This window comes from Pinus tabuliformis, chromosome 6 (genome assembly GCF_031772625.1).
Source record: "Pinus tabuliformis cultivar Carrire ecotype Pingquan chromosome 6, CPIR1, whole genome shotgun sequence".
In the NCBI taxonomy this organism is placed as follows: Eukaryota; Viridiplantae; Streptophyta; class Pinopsida; order Pinales; family Pinaceae; genus Pinus; species Pinus tabuliformis.
The window spans coordinates 193,863,572-193,887,731 of NC_142292.1; the positions used below are offsets into that span (position 1 = coordinate 193,863,572).

The 24,160-nt window shown below is 38.5% G+C and overlaps 1 protein-coding gene across 1 annotated transcript in view; it reads left to right on the forward strand.

Moving 5' to 3' along the window:
- The first annotated feature begins 255 nt into the window (after positions 1-255).
- LOC149258121 (putative histone acetyltransferase type B catalytic subunit) overlaps positions 256-24,160 on the forward strand; it is an 80,058-nt gene continuing 56,153 nt past the window's right edge. The window contains exons 1-2 of the mRNA XM_089414711.1: positions 256-535; positions 1,334-1,375. Of these exons, the coding sequence (XP_089270837.1) occupies positions 451-535; positions 1,334-1,375 (127 nt within the window). The 5' untranslated portion in view covers positions 256-450. The remainder of the gene's footprint in view (positions 536-1,333; positions 1,376-24,160) is intronic.

The following is a 24,160-nucleotide window of genomic DNA, read 5'->3' on the forward strand; positions in this document are numbered from 1 at the left end:
CGACCATTGTTAAATGATTTTACATATATACTAAATCAATTCTATCTTGTAAATGCAGCCCTCTCAAACTATCTTGTAAATACAGTCCTCTTTGAGAGGGGCATATCATTAATGAAAATACAATGATGCAAGTCCCATCACTAATTTTGGCCTTTGGTGTATTTGAAATCGATTTACAAGTAACCCACCAATATAACTGACATATCAAACTATGTCAAACTATGTTAGGTGTACGCACACAAATTCATAAATTACAATAATTATCTTTACCAGGTTAATGGGCCAATTAAATCCTCATAGAATGTAAATAGATTAAATAAGCAGACTGTTGACTGTGACGGCACTCCAATAGAGGAAACAAAAACACATTTCCCGCCTTCGCATTTCCATTTATATCTCAATACCAGTTCTCAGACATTTTATCGGCCTTCAAATCTCTGATAAGAAATAATGGCTCCCGTCAAGAGGATCGAACCAGAGAAAACGAAGGCTAACGAAGGCAAGCCGAAGCGGCGGAAAGTAGCGTTCGCCATAGGTACGCATATCTGTGCTTTCAATTTTCCCATCATTTTTCTGGTTAAACCCTTTGGGAGGGTTTTGTTAAACCCTATGTAATTGGGTTTTTCTTGTGGTGCTGTTGTAAGCTTTAACTCGGCAGCCTTCTATCTTGAATATATGCCTAAGCCTTCCTGGGCTGTCGTGGTGGCGATGGTAAATTTCAGCACCAGTTTAACAAAATATTTACATGGGGGCCACTTTGTGGCTACCTATTATATTCTTTTTGCTATAATTGTTTAAAGGTTTCTTTCCATGAGCTATTCTTATAATTGTTTAAAGGATTCTTCCCATGAGCTAATATATAAGCAGAGACAAGTCTTTTTTCGGTTTTGTGAAGAGCAATATGTCGGTGAATTAAATTTGAATACATTATTAGCATAGATCCATTTTCTCCAAGTCGAGGTTAAGATGAATCTCTGGGGTTTGTTTGTTTGTTTTTCGGATTCCTCTTGGTTTTTATTAAATGTGGACGTAAGATAAATCTATTCTGATTGTACCCAGCAATGAGAACTTTAATCTTTATCGTTAATCTCTGTGACCATATATAAACCCTTTCCACTTCACTGGTTCAATGTTCATACTAATTTCCCTTGTAGTATATTTTGAGTATTATTGATGTGGTCGCCTCGTGCATGGAATTTAGAGCTCTTGTGAGAGGAATTAATATGCCTTATTGGGTTGTTCTCCATCACTTTTTCACTTAATTTCAAGTTGTTTTATTTATAGCGAGTGCAAGGGGTCAGAAAGTCTAATGAGAATCTTGTTGCTGTTGCAGACACAGGAATTGAAGCAAATGACTGCATATCACTTCATCTTGGTACACAGTACACTCATTGCTTACTATTCTTTAAGAAGCTTTTATTTGTGTTGTTTATGTATAAATTATTATACAGTAAGCCTTTCAAATTTTGACCAAATTGTTTTGTTTGATGCCATTCTTTGTCATCGTAAATCATTATATTAATTCTGGATAAATTGTAGTCATCATCGAGTCTGAAGGGTTCTTTTACCACAGTCCTCCCTATTTTAAAAGAAGTGTGGTAATTATTTTATCTTTATTTTATCCATGTAAGGGCTTATGGCCTCATTGAATTGTAAAGGCAGTTTACTTTTGTTAATAAATGATACAACCTTCCTTCAAAGTCGAACATTTGGCTGCATTCTGCTATCCATTTTACCATTTATAACAAAAAAAGGTTTGTCTTTTGTTAAGTGTCTCTAATTACCTCTGCTTGTGTTGAGTATTATCTCCCTGAAATTGCAACACCTTAATGGATTGGATTCCACTGGTACTGATCTCTGGGTTTGATGTTACTGTTTGTCATTGTAAATCATTATATTAATTCTGGATAAATTGAAATCATCATCGAGTCTGAAGGGTTCTTTTATCACAGTCTCTATTTTAAAAGAAGTGTGGTAATTATTTTATCTTTATGTCATAACAGGGCTTATGGCCTCATTAAAGGGTAAAAGCAATTCATTTTTGTTAATATATGATACAACCTTCCTTCAAAGTCGAACATTTGGCTGCTTTCTGCTATCCATTTTACCATTTATAACAAAGAAGGTTTGTCTTTTGTTGAATAAGTGTCCCTAATTAACTCTGCTTGTGTTGAGCATTATCTCCCTGAAATTGCAACATTTTGATGGATTGGATTCCACTGGTCCTGATCTCTGGTCTAATGGGATTGATCTGTAGTTACTGACTGCTACAAAAAAATAAATAAATTAATACCCACTGTTACTCGAGTCTCGCTATTTAGTATTGGAACTACTTAGGCCTATATGGCATAGTCTGATCTACCCACCAATGGGAACAGAAGCTTTTATCACCTTGTAGGAATCTATTGGTTTGGTCTATTTACTTCCTATTTCCTGGTATCAAGATTAATGTACCTGTTAATATTCACAGTAATCATCTATCTCCTTTTGTGTTTACTTTATTGCAGTTTGATATTCAATACGACTCTATAGGTAATTAGTTAGTTACTTTTATATATTATATTTACACCAATTAAATCCTTATCTATTGTAGGAATTCCTTGATTATTCCTATGAGTTGTGCTTAAACTCTTTTAAAACTATTTTTTATTTGTGTATCCTACAATTTCTTTCTTATTCTCTTTAGTTTCTTTTGACTGTCCTATACTTATCTTTTTTTTTTTGTCTTTAGTAGAGAGAGTACATTCATTCTCCTTCGTTGCATCATTAGGTGCAAGTAGATAGTTCCTCATCTTATCATCCTCGTAGAGTTTGGTGCTCACCCATTTCGACTTGAGATGGTTTAGTCTCATCTTTGGATCTTCACTTATACAATGAAGGCATGATTGGTTTTCATACTTGGCCTTTTGTTCTTCAGAGTCCATTTTAGTGACTAGTCCTTTGGCTTGATCCCAATGTTGGTACATCAGAGTCTTAGATCTCCTTGTTTCAGTTAGTATTACATTTGATCAACTTCCTCCATTTAGATATTTCCTAAGTTGCACGATACGGGGAAATAGGTATGAGTTTTCGAAACAGGCATGAGTACGAAACGTGACCCCCCCAAATTTTGGAAATGGGGAAATGCGATATATATATATATATATATATATATATATATATATATATATATATATATATATATATATATATATATATATATATATATATATATATGGAGATTTAAGAAATGTTATGTGCAATCTTAGAGCATACATGATACATTATAATTTATTAATCACATTTACTCATGAATGATCACATAATGAAAATAACAATATCGAAATATCCAAAATCAACCTTTATTATATATCCAAATCTCAAAATCAACCTTTATTATATATATGAGGTTGCAAGTACAATAAACACAATGAGGCTACAAGTACTATAAATACAAAAGACTAATCCTCATCAAAATAGAAGCAGAAGCATGCTCAACAGTGGATGGTGGTGTTGAAGAAGATGATGGGCCAATTCCACTTCCAGGCTGGACCTCAATATCCAGGGTAACAAGAGAGCTCCAAATCGGGACTTTTTGGATCCACATCCCATTATTTACAAGGACCACTGCTATATTCTGGATCCCTAAGAGATGCAAGGCGAAGGTTGGAGTGCACATAAACATGATCATTTGCCTTCTGAGAGCCCAACCTTTTGTGCTTCACAAAATGAATAAAACCATAAGTGCTCCAATTCCTTTCTGCTGATGAAGAGCTTGCCACTTGTGAAAGAACACGAATGACAAGGTTTTGCAAATGTACACTATTTGCTCCATGACAAATCCACCACCTAACTGGATTCATGGTGCTTCTCTCCTCCAAAGTCGATATATTTGAATAATCATCAAATCCTGTAGCAAAAATGGCAAATTCTTCCTTCACCTACCTGTGTAGATGAGATGGAAACATTCTCACAAGGGCTTTTTTCACCCCATTAGCCACCTCTCTATCCTTATGGGTGCCTTCCTCTTTCCATTGCTTTGAACAATAAGCTCCTCATCATAAAATTTGGGGTTCAAGGCATGTGCTAAAGTGTGCAATGAAATTGTTCCACCTATCAACAATGATTTTCTTGACTAAATCAACAAAATGATCATCAACAAACAAAAGTTGTGGAGACTCTTGTGAAATGATTTCCATAGTTTTCTCAACCATGGAATCCATGCCATCATATACCTCTCCTACGAAAGGTTGGTCAGTGTCAACATTTTCGAAGAAGCTCAAATGTAGGGGTTGTGAACTTTAGCAAGAAATCTATTTTGCTCCACCAGTCCTCATCAAGGTACAATCTACGCACCATATATCCCTGCTTTGAATTTGCTTGTCTCCGCTCAGTCCAAAGTTGACTCACCACCATAGAAACTAATGCTTGCTTAACCTCAACAAGGCGGCGCAACATCAGTAAGGTTGAGGCATATCTTGTCTCATCAACTTTTAACAACTCGAATTTGGAGTATTCTCAAAATATTGCCTGAGATTGGTGGTGGTTGGTGATGAATTTAACAATCTCCCTTGCTTCTCTTGTGATTTCCTTTATCCATGGAACTTTGTTGTCGATCTCCTCTAAGATCAGATTTAGATTATGGACAACGCAGGGTGTCCAAAAGATGTGGTCATACCTCCCTTCAATAACTAAACCTGCAACTTTGCAAACTGGTGCATTATCTGTGATAACTTGTACCACCTTGTTAGGCCTTATTTGTTCAATAGATTTTATAATATTATCAACAATGAATTGTGCATCTTTTACCTCTCTTGAGCAATCTTCCGCCTTTAAAAACATTGCTCCTTTGGGGGAAGTGGCTATGATATTTATCAATGGTTTGCGTCTTGTATTTGTCCATTCATCTGAGACTATGGTAACCCTAGAGCTACTCCAGGAAGAATGAATTGTTGATAAGATATCCTCCACAAGCTCCTTCTCATTTTTGAGAAGTTGAGTTCTGACTTTCTTATAGTTGGGCCCCTTGTACCCTTGAGGAGCTTTGTTAATTGCCCTTATCATGTCTTGCCAGTAAGGAGAGCGAACAACATTGAATGGGATACCACATGCATAGATGTCCCTAGCTACTCTGGAAATCAATTTCTTCTCTCGCTTGCACATTTACCAATTTAGCAATTTTGCTATCTTGAATTGAAGTAGATGCCCCTCTGGTATTTTTGGATGGTGGTTGTTCATGTTGTTGAGTGGCTCTCCTCTTCCTTGCTTCAACTACAATCCTTGGCTCATTGTTTGGTGGAGCTGGAGGAGTAGCTTGACTAAGCTCTTCATGCCTCATTTTAATTCTATTTGCCTCATCTTGCTCTCTTTGATATGCCCTCGTTGCCAACGGGTCTGTTGTTTTTGTGCAACCTGCAATCCCCTGTCCTCCTCCATGCAAAAGATGTGCCTTCACTCTTAGGTGGGAGCCCTTGTACGAATTACTGCAAAGATTACATCGCCATTACCATGAGCCACTACCTCCACATTTTTGAAGCTTTTGAACATGCTTCCAAAGAGGATAATATTTAGCCCTTGGGTTGGACCTGGGGCTTGAACTTGCACCTTGGTTGGAAGCCATCGCTGCAAAAAAAAATAAAAAACAAATCTGTAAAGAAATAATGTTTTTCATATATTTCAAAACACAAACCCTTGATAAATAAGAGAAATAGTAAAAAAACTAAGAAAATGAATGCTTCTTACCCAAATTAATTTTTTGTAGCTGAAGCTACCCCAAAATGCCAGAAAAGATGAGAAATATGGCTGTAGTTGAGCCAAAAACCAAGAATGCCGTAGTTGGAAACTTTGCACTCCAAATCTGTTGCTAAAATCTCTTTCTCTTGTTGCTGAAATCTCTTTTGCGCACTATTGAAAACACCCTAGCTGAAACCACTGCTCTCTTCCTCTTTTCTCCTTGCTAAAATCGCCCCTCTCCAAGTGAAATGACTTGCTCAATTCGTGTGATGAGGGAATGCGGCGAGAGTCTTTTTATAACTTGAGAGAGCCATCTAGAAGCATCCAAAAGATATTTTATTCACCCAATAAAATAATAAAGCAAAAAAACTTAAAAAAATCACAAAAATCATAACTTAAAATCGAAACGCAATCGTACGACTTGGAAACTCGTTTCCGGCCGTACTAGGCCACATTTCCTCAATGTGAAACATGCTCGTACATCCTGAAACACATTTCCAGGCCGTACCAAATGCGTTTCCACATTTTGGTTTCAAAATGCCCTTGGGACCATGTTTCCTACAACATAGGATATTTCATATGTACTTGGGGCCCCCTCTTACCAACCAAATTGGAGATGAATACTATTATCTGAGAGGATATCTATAAGAAATATGTATAGGTCATGTGGATAAAGCTTTAGGGTGGATTACATTCGAAGATAACCTTTTATGTTGAGCACTTTATGATGATGAGAGTTGGACTCATTGTTTGCCCCCTTTATGCTCTTTTCCATTGGATGCATATCCCTTGGATCTCCCTGGGACAAATTGAAGTTGGCTGTCACAAAATGTTGATTGAGATGGACCACCAGATTGATCGATCAGACAAGATTTGTCAGTTGTGCCATCTTTGAGAGATTGAGATTGAGGAGCACTTCATCTTTTGTTGCCCCATTTATTATGAGATTCGTGGGAGATCTCATTGCTTGCTTAGGGTATCCATCCCTATCTAGTTTTTTTCGGTACTCTGACTTGAGATGTCTAGCCCTTTACATGTAGGAGGCCCTCAAAGTTTGTACCTGCATTGTTTGTCCTCCTAGATCAGATCTCATTCAATGGATTACTTCCTTCTTTACGGTGCTCCGATCGATTAGGGGCATGACGAGACAAACTAATAGCATCAATGCCTTTGATCCAAGATCAACACAAATCTAAGGGATCATCCCCCTTCCCTAGAGAGCACAAAGATGTTGCTAGACTAGATCCCTTACCATAAGGTAGACGAGATCACCTAGACATCAAGAGTGAGTTATTTCTTCCAGGCAATAGTGCAAAAAAGGGTCTTGATTTTCCCCCATCTCTTCCTCAGCCCACCATTCTATCTTGAGTTTTCTTCATTTGGCCCTGGTTGTTAGGAGAGATAGATCTAGTGGACCATGACCTAGTCCATGGATCCTTTTGCTCTATACATCCCCCTCCCATTGCGACCACCTATTACAAGAGAATTTCGCTTGAGCTAGCAAGCTACTTTTAACCTAGTAGATCAATGAAGGATCTACCTAGAATGATGCCTGTACTAGTGTAGATAGATCAATAGAGTCAACCCTAATTCAATCCCATACAAGTAAGCATCTTCAACATTTATACATGATACTCTAAAGAGAATTTTTAGCCTAGCATTGGGCACTCTCGCAGGTTGATGATGTCTTTTCGGCCTGATGCAGAGAGGCTTGCTCCTATTTGAAGATCCCGCTTCCCACTATCATAAACAAAGCCTTGCATACATACACCAACAAATGAGCACACAAAAAGCCTTTTGTAGGGGGCTTGCCAACCTAAAAACATGTATAGATAAAGGTCATAATCAGATCAAAAGTACAGGAGGGGAACATTATTCTATTAATCATGAATAGAAAATACAAGGCAATATACCTCCAACAATGAGCCCCTTTCCTCAAGCTTGTAACATGGCCTCCTCCTCCAAGTACAACAAGGCTTTTTAATGACTTAGACTCAAGATATTAGGTTAGAATGACTATACTTCTCTTGCTAACTCTCCAAGACTCCAAAAACTAGCCTGACCCTTTGGAATGACCAGTATAAATAGGCTTGGAGATCTCTTAAGGAGAACACATTTGGATGCTTGGGATAAAGAGAAGTTAGGAAGCTTCTCCAATAATGTACCCAAGACAACTCGTAAAATTGATCCTATAATCTGATCTTCTAGGGATCATAAGACTATAGAACCTCTGCCATTGTTGTTGGGATAACATTGCCAATTTTGGATGAACTTCGCTAGGATGACAAAGGCTCCCAACGAAATTAGGGTATCATCACTCTGTGAAGCACTAGATCCCAATGATGATGCATAAAACCGAGTGAAAAGAAGGGCCAAACATGTGCAAAAATGTCAATGGTATAGGTACTCAAGTGCACTGAGTCACTAGAGGAAAATAGGCTGATAACAAATGCCCCCTAAAGAAGGAGGTTAAATGAGTAATTGATGGTTGATATGCATTACAACAAGTCTAAAAGCATCGAAATGGGAGGAAGAAGCCATAATTGCGAAATTGGACCAGAAGAACTCAAATGTTGGAGTCTCAACTCCATTGATAACATCTTCAAGGCGGGCATACCCATGCTTGGTCATAAAGAGAAAATTGAACATGGCTGCCAAACATACATTGCGGATCCATGACATGCAATGCTAAGACATGTTCGCAAACAATACACAGTGGATCCATGTGACACATCAGAAAGATCATAGCCACCAAAAAATATAGTGTGGATCTATGTCACGGTATACATTAGTGGACTATGGACACATAATAGAGGAGGTGCCCTAGAGTAGTCTTTAAAGTACGTAAATGATACATAACTCCAATGTAATATGGGAAAGGTGGCATATAAGAGTGGGATGTCCTTAACACAAGGTCTTTTACATAACCCCAATGGTACAATTCTACAACATGTGAATAAACGACCAGATGTCAAGCATGGTAGAAATCGTTTGATTATTGGTTAATGAGGTGTAGCATTAACAGATGTGAGGGGACCCACCAATGATGAAAATGGACCCCAAGGTACCTAGCACAATCCACCAAGTGTGAATAAATGAGTTGACATTGAACACTCGCGAATCAGGAGTCAATAATGTGAACCCATTGTCGATTGCGAGGAAGCCTGCCACTGAGGGTTGCAAGCTCTAAGGTGCTACTGGTTCTTAGATCAAGCTCATGGATAATGAGTTGAAGTCGAGAGGAGAATATCTGTCGAAATAGGGCCTTGATGTATCCCCTATCAATCGACACAAAACAGAGCGAGAGATGATGTGAATGGATGAAGTCATGAAATGATGAAGTATACAACTAACATAGGGATGACAGACACAAAAATGTCAATGAGTACTACAAATGGCCGACATAGGTTGAGACTTCCCTTGAACATATAATGACATGACACAAGAGTGACTTGGTAGCATGATTATTAAGCACCACGTGATATCATGCAACAATGTAGGAGGCATTGAAGCACACTCCATAGTGACTGGAAGAGTAACTAGTCAGGGGAATAGATAGACTTATATGTATGGTATGGCTCCTAGGCAAGCTAAAACCCAACAATGAGATAACCCCATTGGTAAATTCTACATAACCCCAATGGTACAATTCTACATGTCAATAAAGGAGCAGATGTCAAGCATGGTAGAAATTGTTTGATTACTGGTCAATGAGGTGTACCATTAATAGACGTGAGGGGACCCACCAATGATGAAAATGGACCCCAAGGTAACTAGCACAATCCACCAAGTGTGAATAGAGGAGTTGATGTTGAGCACTCGCAGACTTGATTGATCAAGAGTCAATAATGTAAACCCATTGTCGATCGTGGGGAAGCTTGCCATTGAGGTCTGCAAGCTCTAAGGTACTACTGGTTCTTAGATCAAGCTCATGGATAATGAGTTGAAGTCGAGAGGAGACGATTCGTTGAAGTAGGGCCCTGATGTATCCCTCATCAATCGACATGGAATAGACCGAGAGATGATGTGAATGGATGAAGTCATGAAATGATGAAGCACAACTAACACAGGGATGGTTGACACAAAAGCGTCAAAGAGTACTACAGATGACCGACACATGCTGAGACTTTCCTTGAACATATAATGACATGACACAAGAGTGACTTGGCAACATGATTATTGAGCACCACATGATATCATGCAACAATGCAGGAGGCATTGAAGCACGCTCCATGGTGATTGGAAGAGTAATTAGTTAGAGGAATTGATAGACTCATATGTATGGTATGGCTCCTAGGCAATCTAAAACCCAACTATGAGATAATGACTCAAACAGGTGCCATGTTCAAGGGCAACACGAGTGATGCTACCATTTTGACGACTAACGGAAATAAATGATTCCCTCCCCATTTTCTCTTTTAAGTCTCCTTCATGGTTTAATGAGCAGGAAAGAGAAGACAAGTGTGCTTAATAGGTCCCTTTTTCATGAGTTTTAACAAGGTTGAAAAAGAGATAAAAGTACACATGTCCTTCTCACAGTTTAATGAGCTTGAGAATGGAAAAGAGGTTGCTCATAGACTTTCAATTTAATTAATGAGTAGGGAAGATGGAAAGAACTCAACATTTCATATAGGTTTAATTAGCATGGAAAGATGGTAAAGAAGCTTGGGATTTTCATAAGTTTAACGAGTCATGAAAAGAAAACCAAAATGTACTTCGTGTTTTCATTGCTTAACAAGGATGAAAATAAAGGTAAAAGGAGCTTCATGCCTTTAAGGGTTTAACGAGCATAAGAAGGGCAACTTGTCTTGGAGAAACGAGTGGTATAAGGGTAGCAACTAGTTCTTGTATGATGGAATCGCTCAAAGCATAAGAGGCAAAGAGGCTAGAAAATAAGACCACTCATCGCAACGACCCCTCCAAGAAAGGGTAGATGACCAAGTGAAAGTGAGTGGGAGGCCAAGTAGAAGATGACAATGGTGGCGAAACGAAACCAAGGCTCATCGTGCAAAAAGCAACTAATAAAATGTGGTTATCACAGGGGACAAAGTGTGGAATTTTCCTGGGGTGAAGGCAGAAAGTGACGAAGAATAGGTGAGGCTCTTAAAAGGAGGGATTCTGAAAAGAGGAAAACAATGTTGCATGGACACCAATACGGAACAAATGTTCTAAGCTAGGGTATCCATGATCATGTAGGCTCTACTGCCAAATTAGGATGTGCATAAAAGAGAGAGGTTATTATTGCAACTTGATAGGGTTGGACCTAAGGCATAATGATGGCACTGATGGTCAATATTGCAATAGAGACAGTAATATGTGACCTACACCTACTTGCCAGTTTGGAAAAACATACCTCAAGCCCATTGTTATAACGGGACCACAAAAAGAACACTCTGAAAAGAAGACTAAGAAAAACTTCCAACACTCTTACAAAAAGAGTCATTGTAAAGTAATAACATTAAAAACATCCCCAAGCCCTAAAAATAATAAAAAAGGGAATATTATCATTTGATACAATTTTCTTTTATAAAAGAAAGGCCATACCTCCTTATTGGTCATTATGATAACTTTGAAGTGGAGAGAAAGAGAGGAGAACAAAGTGATCCCCAAATTGGTTACAAGAAGGGCAAGAAGTTTGCAAGAGATTCCAAAGAGCATCTAGGAGATATTCTAGCTAGGTAAGTGAGAATTAAATATTTTTATTGTTGTATTCCACTTTGGTATTCTATTGGCCGCATTTATGGAAATTTAAATGGGTGAAAAGTGCCCAATGTGCATATTTGTAGGGAAGACATGGGCACAGAGTGAAGGTCTCGTTATCTTCACAGAGTTGTTGCCTTGTAACACGCAAAGATCTTTGCTTTGTTGCCATGGGATCCCAACGAAGATGCGTAGGGTTTAAAGTTTGAAGTTTGTTTCCATTTTTTTTGCTTCAATGTTAGGGTTTGCACATTTTATGTTGAGTGAGGCTTTTATGGGTGACCATGTTGATGAAAATTTGTTCTTATGGATGTAGGGAACACCATGATTGAATGGAGAGAAAGGGAGCACTTTGAGGAAGAAATCCAAGCAATGGCCCATGCTTCGACTTTGTAGGCTCTGAGAGATTGTGGCTTGCTAAAGTTTTTCAAGGTTCAAAGCATGACAGGCCAAGCTCGATTGCTCCAACGATTGATTGATTGGTGAGATCTAGTCAATGAGTATTTTGTGGTTGGGCCAAAGATCCTGAGGTTGGAGATAAATGATATTTATTTTTTGACAGGGTTATAAAGATGCAGGGTTCCAACATAACTGAGTGGGGTGAGAAGCAGATTAGAAGAAAACATGGATGCGTATGTGGCTCGGTATTGTAGTCCTGGCATACAGAGTAGTGGAAAAGTACCTATTGCTGCAATCATGGACCAAACCTTGAGCACCACAGTTCTCACTATCACACCATTGTGTGGATCTTCTGCTCCTCATGCTGCAACAAAAGTGCAAATGGACCTAGCTGTGAGATGTCTGGAACCCACCCTGTTTAATTGGTGTGAGGGTTTGTTGGCACACCTCAAAGAGAAACTTACCGAGGCAAGAAGAGGACGAAAGAGAATCTTTGGATATGGGAGTATAGTGGTGTCGTTCTTTCTAGAGTGGATCTCGACTATGAGGCTCGTAGCAGACTATGATCTTTATTTGCCACCTATGGAGCCTCGGATGAGTAGATGGACCACTTTGATGGCGAGGCAAGGAGTCCATGGTGGGCATTGGTTCAACTGCACATACTTCCACTAGCTGAGGAATGTGCCATTAGCGATGGATGACTACGCCTACAATGGAGTGGACTTTCGAGGAGACCCTGACCTAGTCTTGCCCTCTGGGACACAGTGGAGCGCCCTTGGTAAGAAAGGATTTTTGATTTTTTTAGTTTTTGGATTTTTGAATATTATATTTTTTTTGGATTTTTAAACATGGGTATAGAGTTACTAACATTTTGATTGGTACTATATGCGGACATGGCAAAAGCATGCCCCCTTGGCTATTTACCACTTTTTAGAGGAGTACCACGAATCTAAGCAGTTCACGAACTAGCCAAGCAAGAGGAGGAAGAGGAGTTCGGTGGGCTGAAAGAATTCACCCACAATGTTGAGGGATTGACTTTGGGAGTACCACCTATGCCTATGGATGATGTGCCTCGATACCTACAAAGGCACACTGTGGGGGTGCTCTCCTCTCATCGTCGTGACCTTCTACATCAGATTGTCGGTGTTGTGCTGTGTTTCCATCAACGTGAGCATGACTGATTGGGGATAGTAGTGTTTCTAGATTTTTTGTATGTCTACATATGTATGAGGTGATATAGCTTGGGCCTCAAATGCTCGATTTTGAACTATGTACCTAGTTGTGGATGTAAAACTCTACTATGATATAATAAAAGATGACAACTTCTACGGTGCTTGTTTCAAATGATGTGTACTTTTGTAATCTTTTATTCATGTGCATGGTTTTAAAATATTAATGTGACAAATGCCAATCTAATAGATAATTAGTAAGTGAATCAACAAGCACATTAGAGCCTCTAGGAATATGCAAGTAGACAATATAATCAATGTGTTGTTCCAAGAGATGTACCCTTAAATAGTATCGGAGTAACACATGGTTCCTTACAGAATAAACATGGTTGAGCCAAGACATTACAAGCTGGGAGTCAAGTTGGGCAACCAAGTGGTAGATGTTGAGGGCAATAGCCTCAGTTAAGAGCTCAATGAAAGCACTATATTTTGCCACATTGTGGGTGATCGGGTAAAGACAAATACCCCCTAAGCTCACAAGCTCATCAATGGACGAAATGATAACCCAAGTGTGAGAAGCTACATTTCGAGTGTAATGGCTTGCACCATCTGCAAAGCATATGTAAATCGATGAGGGCCTTGACATCTGTCAATCAAAGACCACACACATGGATCACTCACGGAAACCATCAACACAGAATCAAAACAAAAGAGAAAAACATCACACACACACACCTATGTACATTATGTACAGGACACCAGGCAAAAAGACTATGCACAATATTGTTTGAGATAGAGCCCATTATGTGGCTCCGAGAGTGGATTCTCGTCATAATGAACTATCTCATAGGCCCTTTTTTGAGAACATGTTGAACAATGTAGGGCCCATGCCACATGGTTTTGAGTTTTCTGGCTCCTAACTTGTCATGGTCTTGATCATAAACCAAAATCAGATCACATTCAGAAAAGACACAAAGTCGAACTGACTTATCATATTGGGCCTAAATGTGTTTCTTATGGGTTTTGTTAGTAATCGCAACGTAAAGGCATTGATCATTGAGATGGGCTAGGTATAACAAATCAATGTTGCGATAATCCCGATTGGGATTAAATCGGCAAGGGTCCGAAATCTGAAAAAAATGTAAAAATCAGGAAAAAATCGACAAAATGTCAACAAATACAAACATTTTTTTTTCAAAATTTTTAATATCTAAAGCATCCCCAACATAAAATAAATGCATTGACACATAAATATGAAAAGAGAATTAATATGTAAGGTGTGTAATATGTCTAGTGCTACATCACACATAACAATAAATCATGTTATGAATACTGAGTCCTGAGTTTTGACTCAACCTCAAAATATCAACAAAAAATATAATAATGTATCTCACATCACGAGTCATAATATCATATATGATAAAATGAACCAAGTAGCTAATATTATTGATTTCCCCTACCCCTCTTGTGAGGAAATATAATAGCTTTCCCTCTAGATGAAGAAGGCCCTAGGGTTGGCAATGGACTCTGCTGTGCTTTAGAAGCTAATGAACTATGAGCTATAGGAGGTAGACCATGTCCTTTACTGGTGACCATGGTAGGTGGTGTCACCTTCTTCCCCTGTTGCTCCAACTCCTTTGTAGCTACTACCCCTTCCACTACCTCCTCCTCTAACCAATCAAGGGTCGATTCCATGATAGGCCTCTCAGCCTCAACCCTCCATGCAGAAATGGTGTCAATCCCATCCAATGAGATGACCTCCATGTCAGGTGTCCTCCCAAGTTGCCTCACCCACAATCAGAGACTGTGGTATACATAGACTAGGTTGTTAAGGTGCTCGGACTCCAACTTGTACAAGGGTCATAAATTATAAATAATAAATTAATTATTAAAAAATTAAAAATTAAAAATTATATTGTTTATTATTTAATGAATTCAAAAAATTAATTGGAAAATTATTAACCTATTGCTTCTTGGTGTGTATTTTTTTCAAATACACTCCAGTTGCGCTCACATCAGAGGATCGACATGTTTGGCTGAGCACTCGAATGGCAAGCTTTAGAGATTGGGTACTTTCCCACCAAAGCTTCTCGATCATGCATCTACAACACATAAGATAAACATAAGAAAAAAATTGAAATTTGAAAGTTCAAGCAAAGTATGAAGAGAATCAAATTTGGAAATTGAAATAAACTAAAGCTTACTTGGCATTTTGGTTTTCTTATCATGGATAGCCATTTCAGAGCTAAATGTGCCACCTGCCATCCTGTATATCTCCATTTCTTTGGATATTTTTGAACATTCTGCTGGAGATGACACCATCCTTTGAACACAAGTGAAGAATCCATCCATGACCTCAACATCAAATAAGAAACCATAGGAGTAAGAAAATGCGAGGTTCAGGTAGATCCTTGCAGCATGAATGGGACGATGGAGTGTATTGTTCCATCACTCATCAATCACTTTCCATATCAGTTGTTGTTTCTCAAACCCCTCATCCCCCTTATCATCATAATAGCTGTGAATGGATTCTTTGGCCCTATCCATGGCCTCATACAAGTAGCCCATTATGGGCTTGTCTCCATCAACTAATCGAAAAACCTTTACCGAACGTTCATTAATGCTACATACCTCTTGCACTCTTGCCTAGAAGCTTTCATGGTTTGAAACTAGCTTGCATGTGGCCTCTCCCTTTGGTTTGCAGCTAAATGACAAAGCACGCCACTCGTTTGAAAGAAACATTCTCTTCACATCCCACATAGAATTCAAGAGGGATTGAAGAGATATGAAGCTAGTGGCAAACCGTGTAATAGTAGGGCGCACCAACTCCTTGTTGGTGGTAAATGTTCTCATCAAATGAAAGCACAAATGCATGATTATATATAAATTTTGTGATGCTTTTTGATTATTCAACAATATTCTTGACGAAAGGAATTTTTCCAATGTCATCCAACATCAAGTCAATGAAGTGTGCAACACAAGGTGTCCAAAATATGCTAGGATGCCTTTCCATAAGCATTGTTGACACCTAATCATCAGAATTGGGTGAATAAGTGTAACTGGTTAAATAAATAATAAGAAATATGAATAGTCATCGGGAGATGAAGTGAATAGTGTCTCCCTCATGTATATAATAAAGAGCAACCTGAATGAAAATAGTAAATTGATTTGGAGGAGTTACTGCCTGGTCTGACATGGTATCAGAGCTAGCACCCGAAATTAGTTTTTGTGTAACACCTAATGTCAGTTTCCTGCCTATATTCTGCCTGTTTGCCTGAAACCTGCTTCGGGCTGTCATATGCATTTTAAAATCTGCGCCCTCTGCCATATGCGTTTTAAAATCTGCTGCCTTAGACCAACTCAGAAATCTGTGTAGATCCGTTGATGGTATATGAATCGACCTTACCTCGGCCCCTCGGCCTCCCTCCTATAGTTGCATCTCACTTCCTCATGTGTAGCAGCATTACTGCCATAATATGCTCTTTTGCCACTTTCCCTGCTAGACAGCTTTTCATGTAATGGAGATGGATCATATCTTGCTGCAGAGATCTTATCCGCTTCAGTGAATGTGCCATCACCTGCATCTAGTTCATTCTGGTTAATCGTGCCTTCTATGGGAGTTGTGCATTTGAATACGCACTTTGTTTTTTAATATTATCTCCCATACTTTGACATGTTTGCTCTTCTTTGTTGAGGAAATTTACTGAACTGATGTATAGTGTAGAGCTTTCCTGAAAACCTTCATCATACATTTTCCTTCCCATGCTATTCCTTACTGAAGGCTCCACAACAATATAATCTGATCCATTTGTCGCAGAAAATCTACAAGGGTTTTCATACATATCTCTTATGGTTCATCAAAACGCCACTTTTTGTTGTCAGTAGATCCAAATAACCATTGGCTGTGGGACATGTGCATTGTAATACCATTGCCAGAATTGATTGGTACCTGGCCTAAGTTTTTGGCCTGCGGAGGGCAGCTACTACTTGTGGGATCCGTCCACATTCAAGTTGAGCGGGAAGTCGAAGTGCAAGATGATTCTGAGGATGAAGATGGAGTCGAAGAGATCTAAGCTGATTTAACTTACTCCCTCCATACGCTTGGTGACAGTCATGGTATATATACGCTGCTCCCTTCAAGACTCGCTCGAAAGTCCAGAAGCTGAGTTTGAAGAGTTATTTAATTATCAGGCGATGCCTTACCAAGCATCAGGCATCATTGAAGACTGAGAGACAGAAAAAGAAAGAGATGTATTTTTCTAATGAGAAAGTATGCAGTCAAGGTATACATCATAGGATTTGAGCATCGGGATTTATATTTCTGTCAAGTGTTTGGCAAATTCTGATTTGCATCAGAATTTCGATTCGCTTTTGAGCAGTTGATATTATTTCTCTTGAATTGCAACCATATTGTAATGCAAAAAAGAAAAAAATGGTGATATTCTATATGCATAGAATATAGTTTTGATCTTTGTATATTAAATCAAGAAGGAAGAATAAGGCTGTATTATTTTTGAAGCACATTTTCCCAGCATAAGTTTTTTTTTTACAATATGCATTCAATCATATCTATTGTGAGAATAGTTCTCACTGACAAGGAGAACTATCTTGAATGGTCTTGGATGATAAAACACACCCTCATTTTCAATGAGTTGTGGAAAGGAGTGTGTATTAGAGACAGAGACAAAGAGCCAGAACAACCTACCTCAGACAAAGAGTTTGCCATTTGGGAAAATAAGAATAGCAAAGCCTATGCATTAATTGCAACATCTGTAAGTGAAGAGGTGAGTCGCCATATTTCGCCATTTTCAACTGCTTTCGAAGCCTTACAAAAGCTGAAAGAACTCTATGACTCACATTCTGCACTTGAAGTTGTTCAACTCATGATTAAACTCTTCACTCTTGAATTGCAAAATAATGATCCTCTTGCTCTTGCATCTGAAGTAAAATCTATAATGCATGATATCAAAGCCACTAAGGTTGAATTGGATATTCCTCTTATCGCTTTTCTCAAGGCACTTTATCCTACTTACTCCAATTATCTTGAGTCATTGAAAGCAAATGGAAATCTCAAAGATATTATCTTTGACTCTCTTGTGAAAAAATTTGTTGAAAGAGAGAAAGCTTTTGGAAAGAAGACAGCCCCTGAATCTTCTGAAGAGGCTATGTGCCTTGCTCATAAAGAAAAGAATCTTGCTCAAGATTCTTCCAGAGGAAGAGGTGGTCGAAGAGGAAGAGGAAGATATTTCAAAGGCAGGGGGGCAGACACTCTCAAGGAGAAAAGTCAGATTTGCACTGCATATGTTGCAAAAGAAATGGTGGATCACATGATGCCTCCACATGCAAGTTACCATGGGACAAAATTGAGTAGCAAAGAAACCGACAGAAAGGTAAAACTAATGACACAGAAAAAGGTAAAGCACCTGAATCCGCTCATTATGTTGTGGCACAATGTAATATTGGAGTAAATGAAGACTTATTTAATGCATCACTTGCTTCTTGGAAAAATGATTGGTTGCTTGATTCAGGAGCAACTTGCCACATGACTCGTAGAAAAGATTTTTTTGAAGAATTTACTGACATTGTTGATGGAGCAGTATACTTTGCAGACCAATAAAAAATCAAGCTATCAGGGCTTGGCACAATCAGAGTTAAATTGCCTGGTCTTCCAGAGTTTCTTCTGCATCATGTTCTATATCTCCCACAGTTGAAAAAAAACTTGCTGTCCTTGGTCCACATCCGCTAGGAAGGTCACTCCATTCATATGTTTGATGGCAAGCTTGAGGTCAGAAAAGCATCTGACCACTCACTTGTCATGGGGGAATAAAAGAAGAAAGGCTTCTCAAGCTGCAAGGTACCTCTGCTTGTGCACAACATTTCTCATACAATTCTCATTATGAAGAAGGTACACTTCCATCAAGTTTATTATGGCATGCTAGATTTGGACATTTGAATTATGACAGCGTCGCTTGTTGAAGAAAAATGGTGTTGCTGGTTTGCCTACAATTCCTAGGAAACTTAAGCAATGTGATGCTTGCATTCTAGGAAAGCATAGCAAACAACCTTTTCATGATTCACATTCAAGAGCACATAGAAAACTTGAACTCATTCATTCAGATTTATGTGGTCCAATGCCTGTTCCTTCTCCAAATGGAAATAAATATATGATGACATTTATTGATGACTACATTAGAATGTGTTGGGTTTATTTATTAAAGAACAAATCTGATGTTTTTCAAACATTCAAGAACTTTCATACATGGATTGAAAATGATGCACAATCTCATATTGGCTCTATTCACACTGATAATGGAAAAGAATACACTTCAAATGAATTTGAAAACTATCTTCGCTAACATGGATCAAACATCAAACAACTGTGCCTTATAATCTCGAACAGAACGGTGTAGCTGAAAGAATGAATAGGACAATCTTAAATATGGTGTGCTCCATGATGTTTTTCAAAAATGTAAAGTTGATGTTTTGGGCTGATGCAGTTCTATGTGTTGTATATATAAAGAATAGATGTCCATCTAATGCTATTAGAAACAAGACTCCATATGAAATGTGGTATGGGCACGTTCCTTCGGTAACACATCTCAGGGTCTTTGGTTCCACCTGTTATGCCTTGATACCAAAGGTACATAGAAACAAACTTAGTGCAAGAAGTCGTAAGTGTATCTTCTTGGGGTATTCAAACACCTCCAAAGCATACTGTCTCTATGATGAAGTCAATAAAAAGTTTGTTGTATCTAGAGATGTAATCTTTCTTGAATCATCCAAAACTGACAATGTTGTTGAGCGGCAACTTGATCGCTTCTATAGATTCGCAATTGCAAAATCATTTCAAGAATTTGATAATCAGATTCCACATCTTGAAGGGGGGATTCTTATACTAGATCAACATGTGGAATCTTCTTCTGAAGAACTCTCTCCCCCACATGAAACTCCAACAACGGATGATGCTTTAAGTGATGTGATTGATAGAATTGGGAGACTCAATCTTGATTTAGTCCCAACTCAATCAACAGAGCAGTCTGGACCATTTGAGAAAGGTCCTCCAAAGTGGCTGATAAAGACACTTGAAAGTGTTCATCCTGATGAGGTTGGAAAGATAGGAACTAGAAATTCAAACCGACAAAATGGAGGTGATGTAGATGACTCTGATTCACCTGTTGATATGGATGTTTTTTATGATTTTGAATTGAATTTGTCTACAGATTTCGAACCAACTTCCTTCAAAGAACTGCTTTTCATGATGAATGGAAAGAAGCGATGCAAAAGGAGTATGGTGCCTGATAAAGAATGGCACTTGGACGCTGGTTGATCCTCCATTAGGAACCAAACCAATTGGCTGCAAGTGGGTCTACAAGAACAAGTATAACGCTGATGGCTCACTTGACAAGCACAAAGCCAGGCTTGTGGCAAAAGGTTTTGCACAGAAGGAAGGGGTCGATTATGAGGAGACTTTTGTCCCCACATCAAATGGGCTACCATCTGGACACTCTTTGCCCTAGCAGCTCAGAACGGTTGGAAAGTCCATCAAATGGATGTAAAATATGCTTTCTTGAATGGAGATCTAAAAGAGAATGTTTTTATGTCCCAGCCTGAAGGATTTGCTGTGAAAGGACATGAACATAAAGTATGCAAACTTGTGAAATCCTTGTATGGCCTCAAACAAGCACCACGAGCCTGGTATGAAAAACTAACTGAGCATCTTTTGAAACTCAATTTCAAACATTATGATCTCGATGATGTAGCTTTATTTGTCAAGAAGGTTGGCAAAACAGTTGTATATCTTGTGGTATATGTAGATGATCTTTTGATGACAGGGAACAATGAAAGCTACATTGCATCCATAAAGAAGGAATTGAGGAAAGGTTTTGAAATCACTGATTTGGGCTATGTTCATTACTATCTTGGTATTGAAGTAACTCAACATCCAAAGTCTATATTGCTTTCTCAAAAGAAGTACATTGGAGATTTGTTGAATAGGTTTAGCATGACAAAATGCAATCCTCTTACTACTCCAATGGAACAAAACTTAAAGCTCACATCCATTGAAGGAAAAGAATTTGAAGATGCAACAAAGTATAGACAGCTTGTAGGAAGTCTCAACTACCTAACTGCTACCAGACCAGACATTTCGTTTGCTGTTGGAATCCTCTCCAGGTTTATGCAAAAGCCTTGTGAAGGACATTGGTCTGCTGCAAAAAGAGTTCTAAGGTACTTGAATGGAACTCAAGACTTTGGAATCAAGTATACACAGGTGGACGACTTCAGCTTGATTGGATACTTTGATTCAGACTTCAATGTAGACAAAGAAACTGGGGTATCTATGTCAGGTTATGTTATGAGTCTTGGATCAGGAGCTGTCTCTTGGAGATCACGCAAACAATCAGTTCCAACAGATTCCACAACAGAAGCAGAATATGTGGCAGCAACAGAGGCAACAAAAGAAATTGTGTGACTCAGGAAAATTCTTGAATAGTTGCAGGTAAAACAAGAACAATCGACTCCACTCATGATTGACAATACCTCAACAATAAAGTTGGCCAAGAACCCAAAGTTCCATGATCGAATGAAGCACATCAATACTAAATATCATCTGATTCGACATCATGTTGAGGCCAAAACAATCCATCTCCACCATTGTTCTAGTAATGAGCAAATTGCAGACATCTTCACCAAAGCGCTTGGAAGAGAAAAGCTTGAACGATTTAGAACGATGCTTGGACTCACCAACATCCCTTCAGATTAGGGGGGGAATGTTGACACCTAATCATCAGGATTGGGTGAATAAGTGTAATTGATGTAAATAAATAATAAGAAATATGAATAGTCACCAGGAGATGAAGTGAACAGTTTCTCCCTCATGTATATAATAAAGACCAACTTGAATGAAAATAGTAAATTGTTTTGGAGGAGTTACTGCCTGGTCTGACAAGCCTCTTGCCAGCAACAACATAATTAGCAACATTTTCTGTTCTGATCTAGACAACATGTTGTGGACCCACCTCCTGAATGAACACTTCCAACAAATCACATAATAACCGTGCATCTTTGATATGTGAAGATGCATCAACAGATTTCATAAACATTGTCCCCTTGAGACAATTAACCAAGAAGTTAATAAGGGTTCTACTCTTTTGATTGGTCCAACCATTTAATATCACAATGCATTTTGTCTGTGCCCATGAGTCCCTAAACTCCTCCAATCTCTTAGTGCATTCGGCCTTTTCATTCTAAAGAATATGCCCTCTAAAGTCATCATAGGAAGGGACTTTGTACCTTGGGCCAACAATAGCAATAACATCAATTACAGGTTGGAAAAATGGATTCTTCTTGGCAATGTTGAAAGGAATATCACTCCAAAGAAGACACCTTCCCAACAACTTGTCAACTTCTTCCTTTTCTGTTTTTTAAGAGCTGACCTAATAGATGGTTGTGCACTAGGTGTGGTTCTAGGAACAAAAAATGATGAAGCAACTGTGGGGTTGGTTGTAGAAATTGATGCTGAAGAAGAACCAGTACCACTCTCATGGTCACCTCCCAATCCCATCACTCCACCCCCTACCATTTGACTCTTCAGAGTTACCTTGGTCAATTTGGTTGTCTCTATATCTTCCAATGATTTGAGGGCTCTACGAATGATTTCTGGAGTTGTGTTTGTGCAAAGCCCTACTTCATGTCCAGGAATTTGTGCAAGGTGGAATTTCAATCTGTATACTCCCCTTGTCATATGTTGCCCACATAACTTGCAAGTCAAATTTGATTTGTCAAACCCTTTATCAGGTTCACCAAATTCCCACATAGGGTCTAATTTCCTTGGCATGTTTATAACTTTGTTGAACTCTTGAGTTTTAATGTAAGATTGAAGTTTGAATCTAGGGCATAAGAAGAATTACAAGTTAAATAAATGAAATTAAAATTTACATATAACATTTTGAATTTTTCACAAAAAAACCCTCAACTCAATGCAACAATAATAACAAAAAAAACACATTCAAATCCAAACAATGATCATGGAAAAAAACTAGGGCACAAGAAGAATTTAAACAAATAAAACTAATAATCAAGATTTTGCATTTTTGACAAAAAAATTTTCTCACTAAATGTAACAAAAATGACAAAAAACACACTCAAATCTAACCAAAAATGATGGAAAATATTTGGATGAATGAAACCCAAGGAAAAAACAAAATAAATAGGGCCAAATTTGATGCCCATACTTGAAAACCATGCCTTGCTGAAGAAACTTGGTCATAATTGGATTTTTTTAGCTTGGGATGCTAAATTTCTTCACTTTTCTCCTCTTGCCCTTGTAGATGAATTCTTCTCCTCTTCAGCTCTCACCCTTGCCCTTTGTTTGCAAAATGAATTAAAAAAACCCAAAAAAGCCTTTAAAAACTCGTTGTTGCGCGACCTTGTGATTTTTTCAGGTTGGATCGTGATTTTTTCAAAGTGAAAAAATCACCCATTTAATCGTCGTTATGAAAAAATCGTGATTTTATCGCTATCGCGATGTTCACACATTGTAACAAACGATCTTCCTAAGTAGAAGAGTTAGGGAGCAATTCAACAACTAGTTGTAAGGATGGAATTTCGCACTCGATAGGAAGAACAACCTCCACTCCATAAACCAGTTGGAAAGGAGTGAAGTTCGTAGCACACTTGATTGAGGTTCGATAAAGTGCAGAAAACAACATAAGGTGCCAATTTGACTTATGGTTCCTACCATTTGATGTAACATAGTTTTTAAGGCACGATTAAAGACGTCTACTTGTCCATTAGCTTAGGGATAATAGGGGGTTGAGTGTTTGTGACAAAAACCAAACTTGACTGCTAATCACTGCATCATATGGTTTTGAAAATGTGCACTGTGATTAGTGACAATTCGTTTGGGCAAACCAAACCTAGCAACAACGTGGTTAAAGAGAAATAAGGTAGCTGTGGCACCATCATTGGAAAAAGTAGGCATAGCCTTAACACACTTAGTGAAGTAGTCAACAATGACAATGATGTAGCGATGACCACGAGTTGAGGGTGGGTTACACTGCATAAAGTCAATGCTCCACTGAGCAAAAGGGCCAACAACTACCACAAGGTGTAAAGGAGCAAGGTGAGGATGCGGTTTCCTAGAGAAGATCTGACAAGGATGGCATTTTTGGACAACAGTA